This window comes from Pseudochaenichthys georgianus, chromosome 22, assembly GCF_902827115.2.
Source record: "Pseudochaenichthys georgianus chromosome 22, fPseGeo1.2, whole genome shotgun sequence".
NCBI lineage: Eukaryota > Metazoa > Chordata > Actinopteri > Perciformes > Channichthyidae > Pseudochaenichthys > Pseudochaenichthys georgianus.
This window is the reverse complement of record NC_047524.1, coordinates 21,267,411-21,287,437: the sequence shown is the minus strand read 5'-3', so window position 1 is coordinate 21,287,437 and position 20,027 is coordinate 21,267,411. Positions and strand designations below refer to the sequence as shown.

General features: G+C 40.8%; 1 protein-coding gene across 3 annotated transcripts in view; it reads right to left on the bottom strand.

The window, feature by feature from the left end:
* The window catches only part of ldlrap1b (low density lipoprotein receptor adaptor protein 1b), a 42,321-nt gene extending 22,610 nt beyond the window's left edge, over positions 1–19,711 (bottom strand). Inside the window, exon 1 of one of the 3 annotated variants that reach the window (XM_071207150.1) lies at positions 19,645–19,711. Coding sequence is in view for 2 of the 3 variants with exons in the window: in XM_034111370.2 (XP_033967261.1) it covers positions 14,723–14,807 (85 nt within the window). In the remaining variant the exon portion in view is untranslated. Of the gene's footprint in view, positions 1–14,722; positions 15,040–19,644 lie in introns of those variants that run through there. The other 2 variants (XM_034111370.2, XM_034111369.2) reach the window with 2 other exon arrangements.
* Positions 19,712–20,027: the final 316 nt, after the last annotated feature.

Genomic DNA, 20,027 nt, shown 5'->3' with positions numbered 1-20,027 from the left:
GTTTTAGAGATGGCAGTAATATCTTATCTTAATTAATTAAGAAATATAACTATTATAATTAGTGTAGGAGCTGACACCTATTTTCAATATGGATTAATCTACCATTGATTTATTTAGTTCAATTTTGATCTATAAAAATGTCAAAATAGTGAAAATGTTCACGAGACTTATCAAAGTGCAAGGTTATTTCTTTAGATGTTTTGTTTTAGCCTATGTACTGTATGTCTTAATGCTCTTATATGTGACGGTGTGACTTCCATGAAACTAATATTTTATATTTTCCCAACAGACGAGCTGACAGGAAACCTAACACTCTAACAACAACAACATTGCAAAGGCGAGTAAATGTAAATTAAAAACGATTCACAATTTCTTAATTTCTTCTTCTTTCTTCTAGTGAGGTGAAGCTGACCTTGCACTTGGTGTCAGTAAGGATGTTCCTCACGCAGGCTGAATGTTTCTCCTTCCTTACTGACACAGAAGCCCTTGACTTGCAATGCTTCACTAATTGTCATTTCCCTGGCTCCGTAGGGACACTTTACCTCCAGCACAGCGGAAGACCCTACCAGACAATCTGGAGATGCCCCCAACAATCCTGATTGGGAGAGCCACAAACTGACTCATGGACCTGCATCTGGGTTGCAGTGGTCAATGCCCTGACGCCCTCACATTCATTCATAGTCCCCCAATGTACAGACAAAACACCATCAAGGGCCTGTTGTTGCCCTAGCACCCTGGCAATAAGGGAAGCAGTCACACGCTTTGACCTCAGGACAGCTCCAAAGTTGCTGGCAGTCAACCTTCCTTTCCTGAACAAATGCCAGTTTGGGTTAGTTTGCTGACCAGTGGTAGCCACCTGAATTGCCCTCTGTTGCTCCTCAAACAATGCCATGCTTGACACAATTGCCTCAGGTCCCTGATGCCCAACAGATTTGAGAATTTCAGGAACAGTAAGCTGTAGTGTTCCTCTTCTGGCTCGGGGGAGAGAAGCCAAGAAATTCCTGAGAACCTGTCCCTGAGTCTGTCAATCAGCCAGTCACGATCTTCGGAGGTGGGCTCTCTTGTCAGCAGGTTGAATGAGTTATTGGTTGGAGGTAGAGATGTCCCGATCCGATCACGTGATCGGGGATCGGAGCCGATCACGAGATTTTCAAAAGATCGGAATCGGGAGGAAAAAAATCGGGGATCGGGATATATTTTTTTTTTATAATATAAAATATTTTTATTATTTTATTTAATGTTACAAAACAAAAATGACCATGTTCACGTCTTAAAGTCATCCTGAGGACTTAGTTTTGGTTTAAAATTACACAACATCATGTATGTGTTGTTTTCTTTGTGCTTGTTTTCATAGACCTGGTTGCTTATTTCTCTGAAATCTGGCAACAGAGTGGGCGCAGTGTCTAATAGTAGCAGTAAGCTAACGAGAGGCTACGTTCAGCTGGTGACTCGGGAGTCGGGACAGAGAAAATGTCAGGAGTTTGGAAGTATTATAAAATTGAAAGCGAAGGCAGTGTAACAGCCAGATGCAATGTTTGCAAGGCAGAGGGTCCGCGTGGTGGAAAGAACAGAGCTACGTTCAACACGACCAATCTAATACGCTACCTGAGAAACAAACACAAACAACAACACGATGAGTACACAGCGGCCACTCAGGTAACGGCACTGAAACAACCGACACTTTCAGAGACTTTTAAAAAGGAAAGAGAAACTGCCCCAGGACAGTGAAAAGGCCAAAAAAATAACAGCCAAGATAGCTGAATTCATCGCGTTGGATGACCAGCCGTTATCTGTTACCTTTTTTTTCTCTTAATGCATTGCATAAAGATCAGATCGGGAAAAATCGGTATCGGCAGATTGTCAAAATCAAATGATCGGAATCGGATCGGGAGCAAAAAAAGGTGATCGGGACATCCCTAGTTGGAGGAAATGGCTCCTCCACTGAATGCGTACGTTTAGCTGCCTTTGGCTTCTTCCACTGACAGGGGGTGTCAGTGCAGCTGAAATTGTGGATGGCAAAGATGGCTAATGCAGCCGCATGACTGCATTTCCATTCTCCACGTGGGCATTCACATTTTGTAGAGAGAATTCCCTCTTCTCCTGTAGATACCTGTGGTGGTGGGATTGTTTTATTATTTAATTATTTAAAATATATTTACATTTGTAATGCCTTCCCCATTATCCCTTTAATTGTTTATAGCCTACAGTATTTTTATTTCATGGATATTTCTGTGTTTTCTGGTGTGTAATATTTGTAATAAAGATTTCATGTGACACATAAAATAGATTTGTTGATGGGAATTAATGTCACTAATGTGAATAAATTAACTCTAGGTTAACGGTACTCTTGCTATCACTACTCACCGACACTATAAACCTTGTCCCTCATGCTAGCCCTGACAACGGTAAGCACACCTTCATCTAGGCTGCACTGTTTTACGTGCCCTGACTTGTAGTGGTTCTCTCCTCTATCTACACTCTTCTTGTCATCTTTGTAAAACTATATCAGACTGGTAATTGACACAGCCATGACTTCTAGTTAAATTCAGTGTGGCTCAAATGAAAAGCTTTGTTAAAATATGCAAGCGCGCGAAAGTCAAAGTCAGCTTTATTGTCAACAATTCTATATGTGTTATACATCCAGAAATATCGAAATATCGTTTCCCAGAGTGTGACATGTATACATACAAAACAAAAAGGGCCTAGATAAACGTGGTATACATTAAACAAAACAAAAAAGGGCCTAGATAACCGGGGTATACAGTTTAAAATGTTAATAATATATTTAAAGTGTTCAAAGTGCAGTTTCAGTGCAAGTCAGTTGAAACGATCTTAAGTTGGCGTGACGTTGACTGCTGCTGTACTAGCTTGTAGTTCGTTTATAGCATAACGTTAGCATTTTGCTTCTGGCGACTAGATTTATGATTCAAAAATTATAAAAGTAGGTTGACATGTGGATATTATCCGGCTGAACAAAACGTGATCCCTCTCTTAAATGTGTGTCAACCACAGACCTTATTTCAAGCTATTTTCCAAAATCCTATGGAGAATTTGCATTGGTTTTTCACGAAGGAACCGGAAGAAGTTTACTTCCGGATTTTAGGACGCGTCACTGCGGTCCTCTAATGCTGACAGGTCTGCCTCACTGAATTTTAAGAATCTGTCAAAAGTGCTTTGAAAATACTCAGAGTGATTCAAGGCTTAGGCGAGATGTCATTCGCATAAAAGACTGTGCTGGTCCGGCAGAGATATCTAAAGCCCATACTAATGCGTGCAGGAGGCAAGTCTCTAGGGATGACCAGCCGTTCACACTGACTGCAGTCTTAGAATCCCCCATCCCATGAGATACTGAGGAAGCTATCGTATAAGATTAGACAACGTCTGCAACTACAGTTTATCTCCATTATAAAAAATGTGCTATTCTTTTTTTGGATAAAACATTAGAATGTTCCATGAAATGTCAGAAACGTGTTGCATCTCAATGTTTCTATCAGTCAAAGTCGGTGTCTTTAAATGTGTTTGGTCCAATATCCAAAGATATTCTCTTTGACTAGGATCAAAAAACTGCAAATGAAGAATTAGAAATCCTTTCCTAGTCCCACAGCATGAAATGTGCAATACTACTGCAAAGAAACAGTGCAGACAAAAAGGCCAAAATAAGATTAGTAGAGTAACATATTATGCAGGAAACTCCCGTAGAAAATGTGAACGATTCACCCATTTCACCCGATTGATTGACAAAACGTTTGGTTGACAAATTGTTGCAAATCCATTGGCAGCTAAAGAGAGATCTTCAGCCTGCCTGAATCACATGAGTAGATGAATATTTGGCACAAATAATAAGTGAGCAATGAAACAACAGCTTGGCCGTTCAAATGAGCAACTCGTAAACCAGAGCTATTTTTAGACTGGTGCATATACCCAGAGTGCTGTTTTCTATATGATATAATAATCCATTTTGGTCACAACTGCATTTACACAACCAACCTCCCACCCACTACCAACACCACCAGCAGTACCAGCCCCCACCCTGGCCGCTCTCTGCAGCTGCGGTGCTGATTAGAGCAAAGGCTACTGGAGCTACGGCTGGTCAGTGAGCGCTGCTCACATGGGCGACACCACCTGTAAATAAGCCAGAGAGCCGGCAAGGGAGCACTAATGTTCGCTGAGTGGGGAGGGGCATGGGGAGGCAGGTGGAGGGCAGCAACTGCATCAGTGGGTGGAAGACGTGTGAGGGTTAGTTCAGCCAATTATCTTCAAAGGGAAGCGTGGATAATGAACTTGTTCTGGTTCCTGCTCTGCAAGTCTTCACAGGGCCAGGTGTCCAGATCACCACGGACCAACCACTACTAAACATTTGAACCACACTACAGCAAAGATGGAATGCAGAACAAGGGAAATAAGTGTTAACGACAAAAACTCAGGAACACATCAAATATCTGCACGTTGACTGCCAAATGATGGGGGATTAAATGTACCACTGCCAGCATCTGGCAACCTTGGATTAAGTCCCAGTTACATCGAAGCCCCTTAAATAGAACTGTGACAATCGCCTTTACTCATTGTTTGATCTATAGGAAAACCTACCCTAAAACACACTTCATTTACAAGTTTCACCTTAACTTTGACTAAATGCAGAATGAGTTGTAACACTCCATCATCATCATCATCATCATCATCATCATCATCATCATCATCATCATCATCAAGAGAAGGGTCTTATCTTGGCAAACATGTTTACTGAAGTATCAATGTCATGGTAGCGTTTTTCATAGATAAGATATAATAACTTTTGTAAGACAAATGTTAGTGTCAATGTCCACAAATAATGTTTTCTCCGAATTGGTCTGAAGGTCAAGTCATGCTTTGTTTTTTTTAAAGCACCACCAAACTTTAGCATAAAAGGAGAATGGGGAAATTCTTACATGACAGAATAAGAAGTTGTGTTTCATGTTTAGGACTCTAACCATATCTTAGTTATCTGACCTCGTCTAATTGTACAACTATCTTAAGGCTAGCTAGTTCTTAACCTGATAACAGTTGAAGTAGCAGTTTGCCATTCTCATAACCTTTAAAGAAACAAACGTTTGCCAACACTCTCCGAAGTGCTGTCAGCCTGTAATCACACAGCCAATGTGAAGTCCACTCTTCCAGTCAGATGGAAACCTGCTTCCATCCCCTCCGTCTCCTCCTGCTTCAGACAAGTATCAACACTTCACCAGACAAGGCTGAGCCAAGAGCAGAGAAGATGTCGCAAAGAAAAACACATGCAGCACCTGCAGTACACCTCATCTGAACTTTAGTGCAAGTCTACAAACCTTTAACATCTCTCTTTAAAACTGAGCACGGTGTAAAAAGCAGACAGGTTTAATGACATACACCAACATCAGACCTCTAGTACAAATGTAAATAAGTGTTAAGAGATCAAAAAAGGATTATTCAAAGTAGGGCTGCTTGATTATGGCACAAATCATAATCTCGATTATTAAAAACAATTATCCATTTACTTTGAAAAAATCAATTTATTGAAAGAAAATTGAACAGTATGTTTTCAACCTGAACTTTAAGTATAATTCAACTGAAAAAATAATAAATCTTTTAAAAAAAAAAAAAATTTTTTTTTAATTTCGATTACGTTGTTTTCGTAATCGCGATTAAAATACGATTAATTGAGCAGCCCTAATTCAAAGTGAATATGTCACGTAGAATTTAGATTATGTGAGAATATCACAAAACCCACTTTTCAAGTTCTAAGAAACTGTGCTTTTAAACTTTATGACCACTCCAAGCAAAATGAGAGTGCACGCATATTAGAAAACAAACATCTAAAAAACGAAAAGATTGATTCAAGCCTGCGCCATATCATCCAATCTTTTCCCATACGTGTTTTGCTACATCTGCTTTGACTAACAACAGTTTCCAGAATTCCATCAGGTTATTGAAGCTGTGGGGTTCAATGAACCTGTGGTCACAAATCCAGACAGATTGTCCGTCTGTTCAGGCCAGGCTGGGTTCATCAGACTCCTCTGGTGGTTACACAAGACTGTTGGAAGAAAAACGCTCTAGAAAAAGGTCTTAGCCTCTTCTTTAAGATCCAATCATTCAAGCACGAGCCGAGGCTTTTCATTAAATTTGAATGAAGCTAAAAGCACGGAGGCAGTCAGGCCCTTTTGGCACAACAAGAGATCTGGAGAGGCAACCCAGCAGAGGTTTTTGGAATTATAAACAAAGGGATTTGAATGCTGAGCCTGTGCGCCATTGGATCATGAGAAGGAGAGGTGGTGGGGATGGGTGTTTTGGTCAAAGCCAACACGGAGGAAATGAAGCCGGCGGGAAAGGGAGGGTCAAAGAAGATCACTAGATATCGCTCTCTCTGTCAACAGCCAGCAACAGTAATGAGAAAAGAAGATCTGCCTCAGCCTAAAGACGTCCAGAGGACAGACGGACAGCCGGACGCACAGAGACAAGACGAATAAAGGCGGAGAGACATTCATTACTGAAGAACAAGCAGATAAAAGAGAAAGAGGAATATGCAAAATAAGGCAGTGAGTCAACTTGCCGATCATACATTCACATATGTACACCCAACAAATATAATGTTCATTTAGAGAGAAGCAACACTTGAATCACTTTGGAAACAGCAGGAACGCTCCCCTATGCCGAGTGCCGGCTACACGATGTAGCTAAGTTAAGGGGCTGGCAGAGAGGGAGATGCACGAGCAGCGATACGCACATTCAAACACAAATAATCACAGAGCCATCCTGACAACTTCAGTCTTTTTATCACCATCTTACTTGCTTCATCTAACATAAGTAGTGTTTAACTGCTTGGAAATGGATGGAAATTAAGGCTCCAGCATAATGGCAAAAGTTACTTTTACATTACATTAGACTTGTTCGACGCTTTTATCCAAAGCGACTTACATACTCTCAATACTGTGGACAATCCCCACAGGAGCAATTTGGGGTGAAGTGTCTTGCCCAGGGACACAACGACATGCTGACTGCAGTGGGGTTTGAACCTGTGACCCCCTGATCCCAACACCAAGTCTCTATCCACTGCGCCACACCCCTCCGTACTTTCTTTGATATGTAAAAACCGTGGGGATTTTCCACCAGATGACAAAGTACTTACAACATCATTCTTTCAGTAGACAAAATATTTCTGTTCAACTGATGTTGCCTTGATTTTTTCAACAAAATGTCAGTGTTTTGCCATCTCCTTCAAGCTCATTTTGGCCTGGATGAGGACTGTAAAACACACGCAACAAACGTTATGTATCCACAAGTAAATAATGTGGCATCAGAGAAACGTCTCTTGTATTCTTGTCATGGAAAATGGCCGTGTAAATGTGCCTTTTGTATTAAGCAGCAGAGATAGTTGCCGTTGTCCTGCGATACATTGCAATGTGGATGCTGACACAGTATATTGTCCAGCCCTAAAGAAAATCTTTATCTGAATACAATCCCAACAGTTGAGGACAGAGAAAGGTTAAAAATGCCCTCTTCATCGTCGCAGTCAGTGACACATTTCTCACTCAAAACCAAATTGGAGGCAACAGAGCTAAAAAGGTGACATGGCGTGACTGAGTCACTCCTACAGTGATTAACTTTCGCATCGCTAGGAGTTCATGTTCTAACAGTATCTGGGAAAAACATCCTTGTTATTGACATCATTCTAAGTGATTCCAGATTATTTCAATAAAGCTGTGAGAACATGAGTAAGCCAGTTATATATTCAACGGAGTCTGTCATGAACGATTATTTGGGATTCTAGGAAAAACGGAGGGGAGACTTTGTGGCCCTCCCTTACAAACAAAGACAACTAAAGTCTTTCAGGTCAACAGGCAAAGCCTCCACTCCACAGCACCGGCAGGCTCCACGAGCCGAGCCTGCTGCATCAACAATTTCCCCTTTGTGGTGGTTTGAAAGGAGCTTGTGAGCATTGAGAGCTCTCCGCGTGGTGTCACATCAGTTAATGAGCGGGAGAACAGAATCCCAGCGCATTCATCTGAGCCCTCTGTGTCCCAATGTGTGTCCCAATGTGTGTCCCAATGTGTCTGGTAGGGCTGCACGATTGGGGGAAATAATGTAATTGTGATTTTTCTGACAGATATTGCGATCCGATTAGGAATATCTCCGGTTAGGAAGGTTGTATTAACGTGCTCCCGTCTCTAGCACCCCCGCAGCCCGAGCTACGAGTGAAAGAACTAAACTTACATGAAACCTCCGTTGGGTTCCTTTAAAGTCAAGCTTCAGTTTAAGATTCACCCTGTAATAGATGTAAAACATGTGATGGAGCATTACTAACCTGACTCAGATGGTTTGATTCACCAAACCAAAGCTCCATTGGAAGCCATTTGGAAAAGTATTTCAAAAATAGGTGATTGGATCAATCTGTCTATCACCTTCTATCATGGGCCACTTCTGATTGGTTAACAATGACTGGTACATGTGGAGCACAGCACTTCTGATTGGTGTGGATGACTGACACACAAGAAGAACTATTTTAGTTTTTTAAACTACAAAAAACTAAAACAAAATCATAGGCTTTGCGATTTGATAAGTGCATCATTTAAAATCGCGATTTCGATTAAATCGTTCAGCCCTAGTGTCTGGCTGCCCACCTGCTGCCGAACAAGATTAGTGTATACATCTCCAGCCGGGGTTCCTGTTGTTCTTACACACATTAGCAGAGGGATACAAGCACAACAACCTGGCAAACCACAGGGTCTGGCTTTGGTTTGAGTTGTGAGTCACTATGGGATATTGGGAAAAGGTGTGGACTCTGGCTGTCTTTAGTGCGCTCCTCCCTGAGGATCAGGGTTAAACTATGGACACTTTGGTAACTGATCTCTAGAGCAGCTCTGTGTGTCCTTGCAATTCTTAAATAAAGTAAATCAGAATAGGAGGAAACAATCTGATGGAAAAGATCAGTTTTGGTGCAAAGGCAGAACAATAAGCTCTTAAAAATCTTAAGAATTTACATCGACAGCTAAGCACTGTATTGGTATTCGGAATCGATAGGAATGCATATGGTTTTCATCATAATAAAGGAACATGTCAGCCAGAAGGATTTATATTTGTCTACGGCACACATTCACAATCTTCAGAATAAATCCTGGGTTTGTTGTGTTCTTTTTCATGGAATTTGTTGACAAGAAAAATATAGATTACTACTTGTGCTAAAACAAATCACAAGCAACCTTTGTAAACAAAGGGAGTGTCAAAAAGATCAATAGCTCCAAATAACTACCATATTACTCAACTGTAACAAGCCACCAAAAGAAATGTTGCTCTGTGTCTTCAGCTATGTAAGTAAGGCCTCAGCTGACCTATCGGCTACCTCTTCTAATCTTACAGCAACAAAACATTTGCCGATTCCAGCATTATTAGGTTCCAATCAGGACACTTTAGGCTAATTTAGGAACTGCCGACTCAGATGATGAAAGATGCCTTCAGGGATACAGAGACACAGAACTGAGCTTGTTGACAACCTTGGACAAACTCCAACTATGCGAACAAAGTAAAGTTGTTTGTTACATTTTTATTGCAAACTATCTTCTGTGGTTTAGTCTTGACTCTTGTATAACAATGGTATGAACTGTATGTAAATGTAACGTTATCTTATGTTGAGGCTGTGGAAGTCAGAGCCCCATCTTCACCACCTCTAAAAGACGGAAAAAGGCTGAAATAGAGTATTGTTAAGAAGAGAAAGACCAAGTGTTAGTCAAAGGGAAAAAGAGTGTTTCTATACGCAGGGGGGATTGTCACTGTCTGTTCCCGGCTTGGTACAAAGACTGATCCAGTACCATTGTTACCCCCTCTTAACTCCAGCTTGTGCAGAAAGGATACAGGAAATGTCTTACATATTATCAGAAAACCAGGTCAAAGCCTCTCTGCCTTACACAAACACACAAACGGCATTAGAAACAAACTACCACAGAGACATCAACTAAAGGCCAGTTGACTAAAAGGAGCAATCGATACACAGTAAGTAAGATGAAGAGTCAGTGGGGAACCGCTATGTCCAGCAGCCTGCTGTGACCTCTTTTCTCTATGTCCTTGGGTTCTTTCATCTTCCACTCCAGCAGGCTTAAGATATTATAATACCTCTGTTGGAGCATAATACAAAGGAAGTGTAGCTATCAGTATTTCATTAGACGACCATTACAAAACAATTCCAGTTGGGTAGAGGAAAGGATTTGCAGAGGATAAGAGTCTTATATTCATAACATTGAGACACGTGTCTTTCAGTATTGGCTAAATCCACTCAAACATGGGAATCAAGGATAGAGAGAGGGAGAGGTAGAGAGAGAGAGAGAGAGAGAGAGAGGAGAAATGAGTAGTCATGCCAGTCAGGGATTACAGCTGATGACCAGCTGAGGCCAGAATGTACTCTCCACAAGAAGCAGGGTTATGAAACTGATCCTTAAAAGCACCTTGTGCTCAGCCACGCCAACTGCTTGATTCATATGGGGCAACAGAATTGTAAACTGGGTAATGGTGTTCAAAAAAACTCAAATACAGACATGCCATCAAAAAGCCAAGTCAATGGTCCTATCTGCAATGATTATGGTGCGGAGGTGTGATCAGAGCTGAGTCTGGTCAGGTATAAGACATACCGACACATAAAGAATCAGAGACCTGCAGTCACAGAAAAGGACCGTAATGGGACAGAATTAAACTGAAGGTAATTTGAACACGGTCTGACTGAGGTCCAGAATGAAGTCTCAGTTACAAAGTAGCAAAATGTAAAAATATAATTTTCATTATATATAATGAAAATGAATAAACCATTCCGTTGACTTTGTTACTCTCTGTTAAGTCACCGATTGCCCCAAGGGCTGATGAGTTCTTGTTGAACCAGTTTGACACACAGGTCCACAGATTTACGTTATGTCTCCCTGAGAATTAAGAGGTGTGCTTGTCAGCTCTGCAAATCTCTTCTCCGCACCCTTCCTTCAATATTTGCAGGGACATGTTTCAACGTTTATTTTTGGCAGCAGTTGCGGAAGACAGGTACATTAAATTAAAAACAATCCCTCTTGCATTCATATGGATTTTTATAAAGGATTTGTTTGGGCTAAGTTAAGGGTAACGGGTGTGTCAGGTTTAGTAAGACAACAGAACACAGTTTTGGTGCTCAAAAAGAGCAAGTTTGACCTGAATTACGGGCTCACTTCAGTGGGAGGGGGAATCTCGACAAACAATGTTGAGTTTCCTACATGTCAACTGACCAAACACCCTGAAAGACACACATAAACCTCCACAGCTTGACTAACAAGTTCGAGAAGAGGAAGCTTTTTACTGCTGAAGGTGCCCAAGAATGACTTTTCAATGCTTCAGTTCAGACTTGGAGAGCATTGCTGTTTTTCTTCTTTGTTCACAACTGATTAAGGGAAATAAATGGTTGAAAACACCCAATGACCAAAAAAAGAACCCCTCAAGATTCTTAAATTGGGATTTCGGTGCTGTCCCCATGCTGTGAAAAGACTCAAATGGCAGGTACTTAGTCAACTAGATCTCCTATGAAGATTAAGAACTGAACTACATTACCACACTGACCATATGTCTTCGCATATGGCTGAAGGAGATTACATGAATTATTTCTTACCAGGAAGGTGAAGCGGTTAGTCACTGTACCTCCTACACAGACTTGCCTTCTGGCTTCTCAGAATGGCAAAGTCTTTCAAAGTAATCCCTATACTGTGAAAAGTTGGGCCAATAAGAGACGTTTACTTAAATAAGAAAAATAAACAATCTTTGTTGAGACTTGGTTTTCTAATTCTGCATCTGCCACAAAATAATAGGAGTTTTTTCAGAACTATTTATGCAGTTTACACAAGATTGGAAATCATGTTTAATCTGGTATAATAACATATGGGAATAGATGTACAATTGCTCTAATCACAGGCAGGCAACTGAATGCAATATAGCGCAGTGAATAACAGATGGAAATAGATTGCCTCACAAATTCATCATACTGCAATTTAGCGCTCAACTCAGCCTGTGCCAGTTACTGGTGTGATAATAACAGTTACTGACGCTTAAAGTATCCTAGTTTCCCTGCTGTGTCAGCTGAAACAAGAGAAAGTCAAACATCCATTTCCCCGCAGGATTAAAAATGGTCCTCTAGGAGAAACAGTGACAGAGCATGATTGCGCAGTCCTATCCACACATGACTCACACACACACAGAGGCTTACAGATACAGAAGATCTAACAGGGCTATAAATCAGTAAGAGCTTTACAACTCCATAAAGGAATCCTGCAAGAAGCAATCTCCATTAGAGCCTGGCAGACCCCTTTGGGTGACTTTTTGCAGGGGCTGTAGCGCTGAATGGGGCCAGAGGGGCAGACCACACACTGTCTGTGGTAGAACAAACAGGGGCTTACTAAAAAGGCAATTAAAGGACTACTGTGTCTGTCATTACCCATTATGGCATTTAAATGATAGCTACAGATGTATAATTTACAGCAACCCCAACTTATGTCGCTGCAGTGGCGCTATCTGAATAATGTACCAAATGCAAATTAGTCAACAGCTGTGGCAACTACCACCACCCGAGGACAACATTGCAGGTGTTATTATGATGACATCAAAAATGGTATAAGATCAAAACGCCCTCCTTCCCATTAGCCATCTGCCTGGGTCAACAGGTACGGAGCTGCTTCAATATTGACAACCCCTCAGAAGACAGCTCCTTGACCGGGGACGTGGGAGGAAACTGTCTCTCTTCAATGCAGACAGGGATTGTCTGCCTCCCACTGTCAGATTAGCAAAAAATAAACCAGGGCATTTATGACTTAAAAAGATGGTTGATGTTACATTCCATTTCCAACCATTAAAATGGAATCTATTTGAATTTGTCAGCTCAGCAGACTGCCAAAAAGGAACCGTGTTGTTTAAAACCAGGCAGGAAATGACATCACGGACACATTCTTCCTCGTGAAGAGGCCCGAGACTGCAAAAAGGAGGAAAACAGGGCAAAGCTAATGTCAGTCCGCTTTATACGTTGACATGCAGTGATGATTAAAGAGGCAAGTTTTATGAAAACAATGCTGGAACCTGTCACAATCCAACACTGACAGTGGGGGAAAAGGAATGCAGTGCTGATAGATGCCAAAGAAGTGAATAGGCTGCTTTGACAAAGCCATGCCTACACACAGGAGAACAAAACTGACTCTCATTATGGACCTGTCAAAATCTAGACCCATACAAATACAACCAAAGCCAGAAGGCACACTAGAAGATGAATAACCACAATTTGTATTTCCTAAAAAAGTATGTATAGACATATAATGTAGAAAACAGAAGCTGACATTGTAACAGAAACCGACTGACACTTCAAGATTAAAACTGTATGCCTTCTTATTCATGACTGTGTAGTTCACTGGTGCCAAATAAAATACTGTTATCATCTCAACATTTTGAACAAAAACTAGGAAGATGAACAGTTACACAAGCAGACGAAACAGGAAACTGCAATAAATAAGCAATGAGAGGGAATAAATGATATGATTGATGTTAAGTGATTGACAGGACCAGCTTCTCTCTGCTATTCTGCAGCATCAGAGAGAGGAGAGGAAGTGATTATTGCCACAGATTGAATGAGTAGCTAGCTTCATATATTCTGTGATGTGTAGTCATGGCAAAGCTCACCATGAGCCTGAGCTTCCAGCAGCAGGGACTGATTGGTCGTTATAGCGCACCGTCTGATGTGGAAAGGGGACCATGCTGATTGTGCATCAGACCCCCAAGAGAGGGGTGGACCAAAACAAAGCATCGATTGCACTGTCTGGCACGTGTGACATCTTGCTGCCAAGTGCTCCATTGTCTATGAAATGAAAAAGGGAGGAGGGGAGCAGGGGACATTCCCTTTTTGTGTATGCAAACCAAGCTAGCACAGTGAGTGTGATGATACTCAGTTGAAGCCTGGCATCATATGGAAAAATACAAGTAACACCTATCATGGCTTTAATGCTCATTAGACCCCTAAATCAAGCTTCGCAGTCGTATGAACTAGACTCCCCTATAAGATCCCTGCAACCACTCCTCTCATACAGCCTATTTTTCACTATAGTGTATCGCCTAGCAACAGTGCGTTGCTAGGATTGTACAGCCTTGCCAGGGAGAGCCAGAGAGACTCATCCGTCATCCGTCCATGGCTGTCCACTCCCGTGACTCCCCTGCTGCTTTCTCGAGGTACACGGCGCTGTGTTGTATCTCCACGCTGAGCTGCTGAGCCTCTGTTGTAATTTTACAACCGTGTCAGTTGGCAGAGTGACGTGGCAGACAAGGGTTTCGCAAACTTCAGTGTCCGCTTCTGGTCGGAGTGGTTAAAACCCTTCAGCTCAATGGACTTGTTAGATGTGCGTAGCAGCAGTTTAACTAGTTTCTGCTTCAACAGGAGTCAGTTTACGACGAGCTGCGTGTCTATACTGTCATAATAAGTGTCAAGTTCAAAAGCACAACACACATTTCAGACTTTGAATACTCTCCTTTACCACTAGTCTAATGTTAAACTGTTCGTAATGGTGGCGAAACACCCCTACACTGACAGCTATTATCTCCCGAACAACTGTAGCTGAGTTGTAAAGTAAACGTTGGGTGTAATGTTAGCTCCATGTCGAGGCTAGCTTGATTTAGCGTCCATTTAGCCAAATGAGCACCAGTTAACGCCTTCGTGGACATGTATAAAATAACAGAGTATACTCACTTTTATGTCTCCCCGCTGCCCACGACTGTTTGGCGATACTGGGGCTCCGTATAATTGCCCTTCCAGCGGATTTCAAAGCGTCCATATCGTAATCCAAAGTGGGGCAAAGAGCCCGACGAGCGTCTGTTGTCTGTGTCGAAACACTCTGGTTTAAAACAGCCCTCTCCCGTACAAACTTTTTTTGAGCTGTTTTTTTCTCCCCTCCGCACGGTTCGCTTTCAGTCGATGGTAGATTATCATGTTCGTCCCCATGGGCGGTGTTTTGTATGTAAATTAACCGGATAATGTGCGTGACGCCCGCTTGTGGAATCACGCGAGTTGTGAGTGTGGTTGCACTCAGCAGCAGCAGTGTGTGTTGCTGCTGTTAATACCACGGTTAATACTCGCTGCAGTTTGACTCCAGCCACTGTATTTTGAGTAAAAATGATTTGTATTCACACCACGGGCTGTGGTGAGACCTCTCTTGTTTAATTCAGCCAGCCACATGGCTTCTTATTGAGCTTCAAAATGCATCGTCTATTCAGTGTCAGTAATGTCATGACCAGAAATAGATGGGACTTAAATTCAGTTGATCACCTATTCAGGTGTATACAGCAAACGCAGCAGCAACATTCATGTTATTAATATGAGTGTTTCTGTCTCAAAGTGAACCAACAACAAAAATGTCCTTTCAATGTCCATTTCAAGCAAGATCTTATGATTTTGTTACAGATACTGTAATATATAATTATATATGATACGTTGCATCCTGTTCCCTCTACTGTGTGTAACCCTAGCCCCCATATTATGCCCTTGTGCTCTGAAAGCAAGTAAACAGCTGCAGGGGAGGAAGGCTCAGAGGTCCTTTCTTGGAAAATACCCATGATATCAGTGAGTCATTGTTCAAAACTGAAATCGAAGGAGTCCCTGCCGGACATCTGGAGGATAGGGGTCTCCTGATGAAACAAATGGGAAGTTAGGGAGAGCTAGACAGTAAACAAAGACATCTTATTTCCCATTTCTGAAGAGCAAACCTCTTTTTGCATGAGTAAAAACAAATGGTCAAAGGAAAAGATTCAGTTAACTAACAACAAATCTGTTGACATTTCTACAAGATCATTATATTGTATTATTATAGTCCCACTTTATGCAGTTCTAAGTCTTTTCAGAGGACACAAGTAAACAATACATGTTTGCTAATTTGGTTAGCCCATCTCTCAATCACAATCACAAATAGTTTTTCAATTGATGCTTGGGTCAAACTTCAATACTAATACTTACTATAGGCTTATATAGTAAAATTACTTGTATTATAATGCTGCAGGCAACGTTTTCTTGTGTTGAGACAACTGTAAGCATGTTGTCAAGTGAAAAAAGGGTTAAAGTAAGAAATTATAAACAGATATGTGGGTGTTGGCACTGACACCTTTGTATTGTATTGTGTTTATAAAACACATCTAAAATTACACAAAGCCAAATATCTATGTTGAGTTTCTCTGAGCTTACATCACCTTCCACTACATGAATCACTCAGGAGAGTGGCCTTCAACACATCTTGCTGTACCGCATTTCAAGGATGTGACAAGCTCAGGTACATGTGTGCAACAGGCTAATACGCCCCAAAGGACATATTAGGCAACACCACTATCCTCAATCTGAAGCTCACTTACAAGTAGGGTTGGGTATCGTTTGAATTTCCACGATTCCGATTCCGATTCTACTTTTCGATTCCGGTTCTTAACGGTTCTCGATTCCGATTCTTTGAGGGGCAGGGTAAAAAAATGATACATGCTTCTTCCACCAAAAAAATTACATTTATTCGAGAAACTTTTACACAGGTTAGTTTAAAGTAATATTCACATTAATCAGTCTGTTTATATTCACTGCTATGTAACTTTAACCTGAGAACCACTGAAGCTACAACAGTGCAACAGTCCAACTTTTAAAAACAGTTCTTGTTGAGAAAAACAAGCATATCTGCCTCTCAGGCATACCGGGAAGAAATGTTTGAACATTTTGAAGTAAAATGCTTCAATCTGGTGCACACGCAGAATTACTAGAGACTAGATCTAGGGGGTACAACTCCAAACACCCATATGAAAAAGATCGGTTTACATTTGAATAATTAAATAACAAATAGCCTACATGTAATGCATTTTATTTTTGTTGTTCATTCATATCTTATTTTATGGAAGCCCATTTCCGCCACTTGAAAAAAATAAAATCCCCATGAAAAGTCATAATTATGAGATAAAAAAGTCGAAATTATGAGATAAAAAGTCATAATTATGAGATAAGAAAGTCGAAATAATGAGATAAAAAGTCATAATTATGAGATAAGAAAGTCGAAATAATGAGATAAAAAGTCATAATTATGAGATAAAAAGTCATAATTATGAGATAAAAAGTCATAATAATGAGATAAGAAAGTCGAAATAATGAGATAAAAAGTCATAATTATGAGATAAGAAGTGCGTATGCGCTGCAGTGGCGCTATCTTTAAAGGTCCCTTCATCACCTTGCTGCTCTCCACCATGCAAACAGCATCTATCTAGTCCTAAATAAGGTAACTATTACAGGTGACTTTTGTAAATGTTAGATGTTACATATAGCCTATATTGCAGCTAAACTACAACAATGCAGTTCATAGCTTTGACATTACCTGTTATGAACTATAATATATATGCCTATAGTTTTGTGGTAACGTTCACGCCACTAATGACAATAGTGTAAGCATACTGCTGCTGTGAGTTGCTCTAACTCTAACCCGTGAACGTTACCACAAAACTATAGGCATATATATTATATTCATAACAGGTAATGTCAAAGCTATGAACTGCATTGTTGTAGTGTAGTGTAGCTGCAATATAGGCTATATTTAACATCTAACATTTACAAAAGTCACCTGTAATAGTTACCTTATTTAGGACTAGATGCTAGGGATGTGCATCTCCATCACTGAGGCCGATGCGATGCGCATCTCGATACGTTGCCACGATACGATACATTAACGATACATTTGAAACACCAGGTGATACGATACGATACGATTCACCCCTGTTGCGATACAGTTCGATACGATTTGATTCAATATTATGCGATACGATGCGATTCAACACAATGCAAAAATAATGATACTTCAATTTGGTACGACAGAGGATTTTTGTTTTATTCCTTATATGCAGCAAATCATACATTAACAAAAAAGTGCTTTACATATTTGGTACTGCACATCCCATCATGCCGTTTATTTTTTTAACTTTAAAAGCTCTCCAGAGTAGGCTACAGTACAATTGTATAACACCTCACAGTTAAACAATGTAAGGATGCATTGCTCATGATTAACAATGTGCAAATAACAGCTACCATAGTGCAATGCCCATACAGCTGCCAGCCTGATGTGCTTAACACTCATTCATAGGCTGACTCACCAGTGAGCAGAAAGCAGTGGGTTCTATAGGAACAATAAAGAATACAAATAACCTTTCACAAACAGGTATTTCATAACTGCTTACAGTAAGGAAGACATTTAAATTATTATTGACCGTCACAGGCTGCTGTAAACTAAACACCACTCTCTCTGACCGAACACCTCACTGAGTGATTTAACTCATATGTCTAACTTTCAGGTTTCTCTTTTCAGCCGCAGACCCCATGTCGCCTCTTTATGTGCGTCGCTAAGTTCCTCGTACTACGTGTGTACTTTAAAGCGGCTCGGCATCGTTTACAATTTGCGAGCGATTTTTCAAGTTGACTGTAGTATATAGTGCCGCGCACATATACCATCAGGACGTTACTGATGGGGTGCGGCTGCGGAGTGATACTGTGTGTATGCAAGCCCGCATCTAGGACGGATCTATGTATCATGGCTGTAGACCTGTTGAGTAATAAAGATACCTCATACAAAGGTCTACGGATACCTTATTACTCTCCATGACCTGCGGTCAGCTATATAGCATAAAAGGACTATTACACCGTCTTTCTTGAACAATCCGAAGTGTTGCCAAACGTTTGATTTGTAGGTATTTTTCGGTGCGCTGTGTTTCTCTTTCTCCTCAACTTCCGTGTGTGTTGATAACTGAGACTCTCGGCCTCGGGCGAAGCAAATATCCAAATCAAAGATCGTCTCTGCTGAGCGTTGACAGGATGAGGGGATTTTATATGAATGAATCGGTTTTTTACCGATGCAAAGACGCTACGCAATCGATGCATCGCGAGTTCAACCCGGTTCAACCCAAACTGTAGCCGATGTGCACTCTTTCAACCGGTGCACTCGCATCTTGAACCTTTATGCCGATGCGAATCGGTGAATCTTAACATCTCTACTAGATGCCGTTTGCATGGTGGAGAGCAGCAAGGTGATGAAGGGACCTTTGAAGACAGCGCCACTGCAGCGCATGCGCACTTCTTATCTCATAATTATGACTTTTTATCTCATTATGACTTTTTATCTCATTATGACTTTTTATCTCATTATTTCGACTTTCTTATCTCATGACTTTTTATCTCATGACTTTTTATCTCATTATTTCGACTTTCTTATCTCATTATGACTTTTTATCTCATTATGACTTTTTATCTCATTATGACTTTTTATCTCATAATTTCGACTTTCTTATCTCATAATTATGACTTTTTATCTCATTATTTCGACTTTTTTATCTCATAATGACTTTTCATGGGGATTTTATTTTTTTCAAGTGGCGGAAATGGGCTTCCATACTATTTTATTTATGCATATTTTTTTATCTCCAGTTTAAAACGATATGTCTGGTTTACTGTCCTATAGTATACATTGGAATGATTTCAAACCTGTTTTATCCCAATAATTATAAAAGAGTGCCTTGGAAATATGTGTTTACATAAATTGTGATCAAAACGTTTGAGACCCACTGAGATAACTTAGACTAAAGTGAACTATCTAAACACTGAGAGTCCTTTACCTCACTGAGCTGAAGTTATCAGCCTCTCAGTCTGACTGGAGAGGACTCTCCCTCCACATCATTGTAGAAACATCTTCTTCTTCCGTAAGAGCAGCTAGCACCAGATGCTAATAACAACAGCGCCGGTTCCAGTGCACCCTCGTGAGCTGCGGTTGCCAGATAAGCCAACATCCCCCATTTTCATCACTTGCAGCGCCCATCGTACAGGGCAAATGAAAAGTGTAACCGGGATGAAAAGGGTGTTACATTTACTTAATTATGAATGTTGTTACATTAAGGCCGAAAATTAGGATGAGCACCAACGGTCAAAACATTTATTTTTTCTCCCAGAGCTGTCAGCGCAGCGCCTCCACAGATCTGGCGCCCTAGGCGAACATTTATAA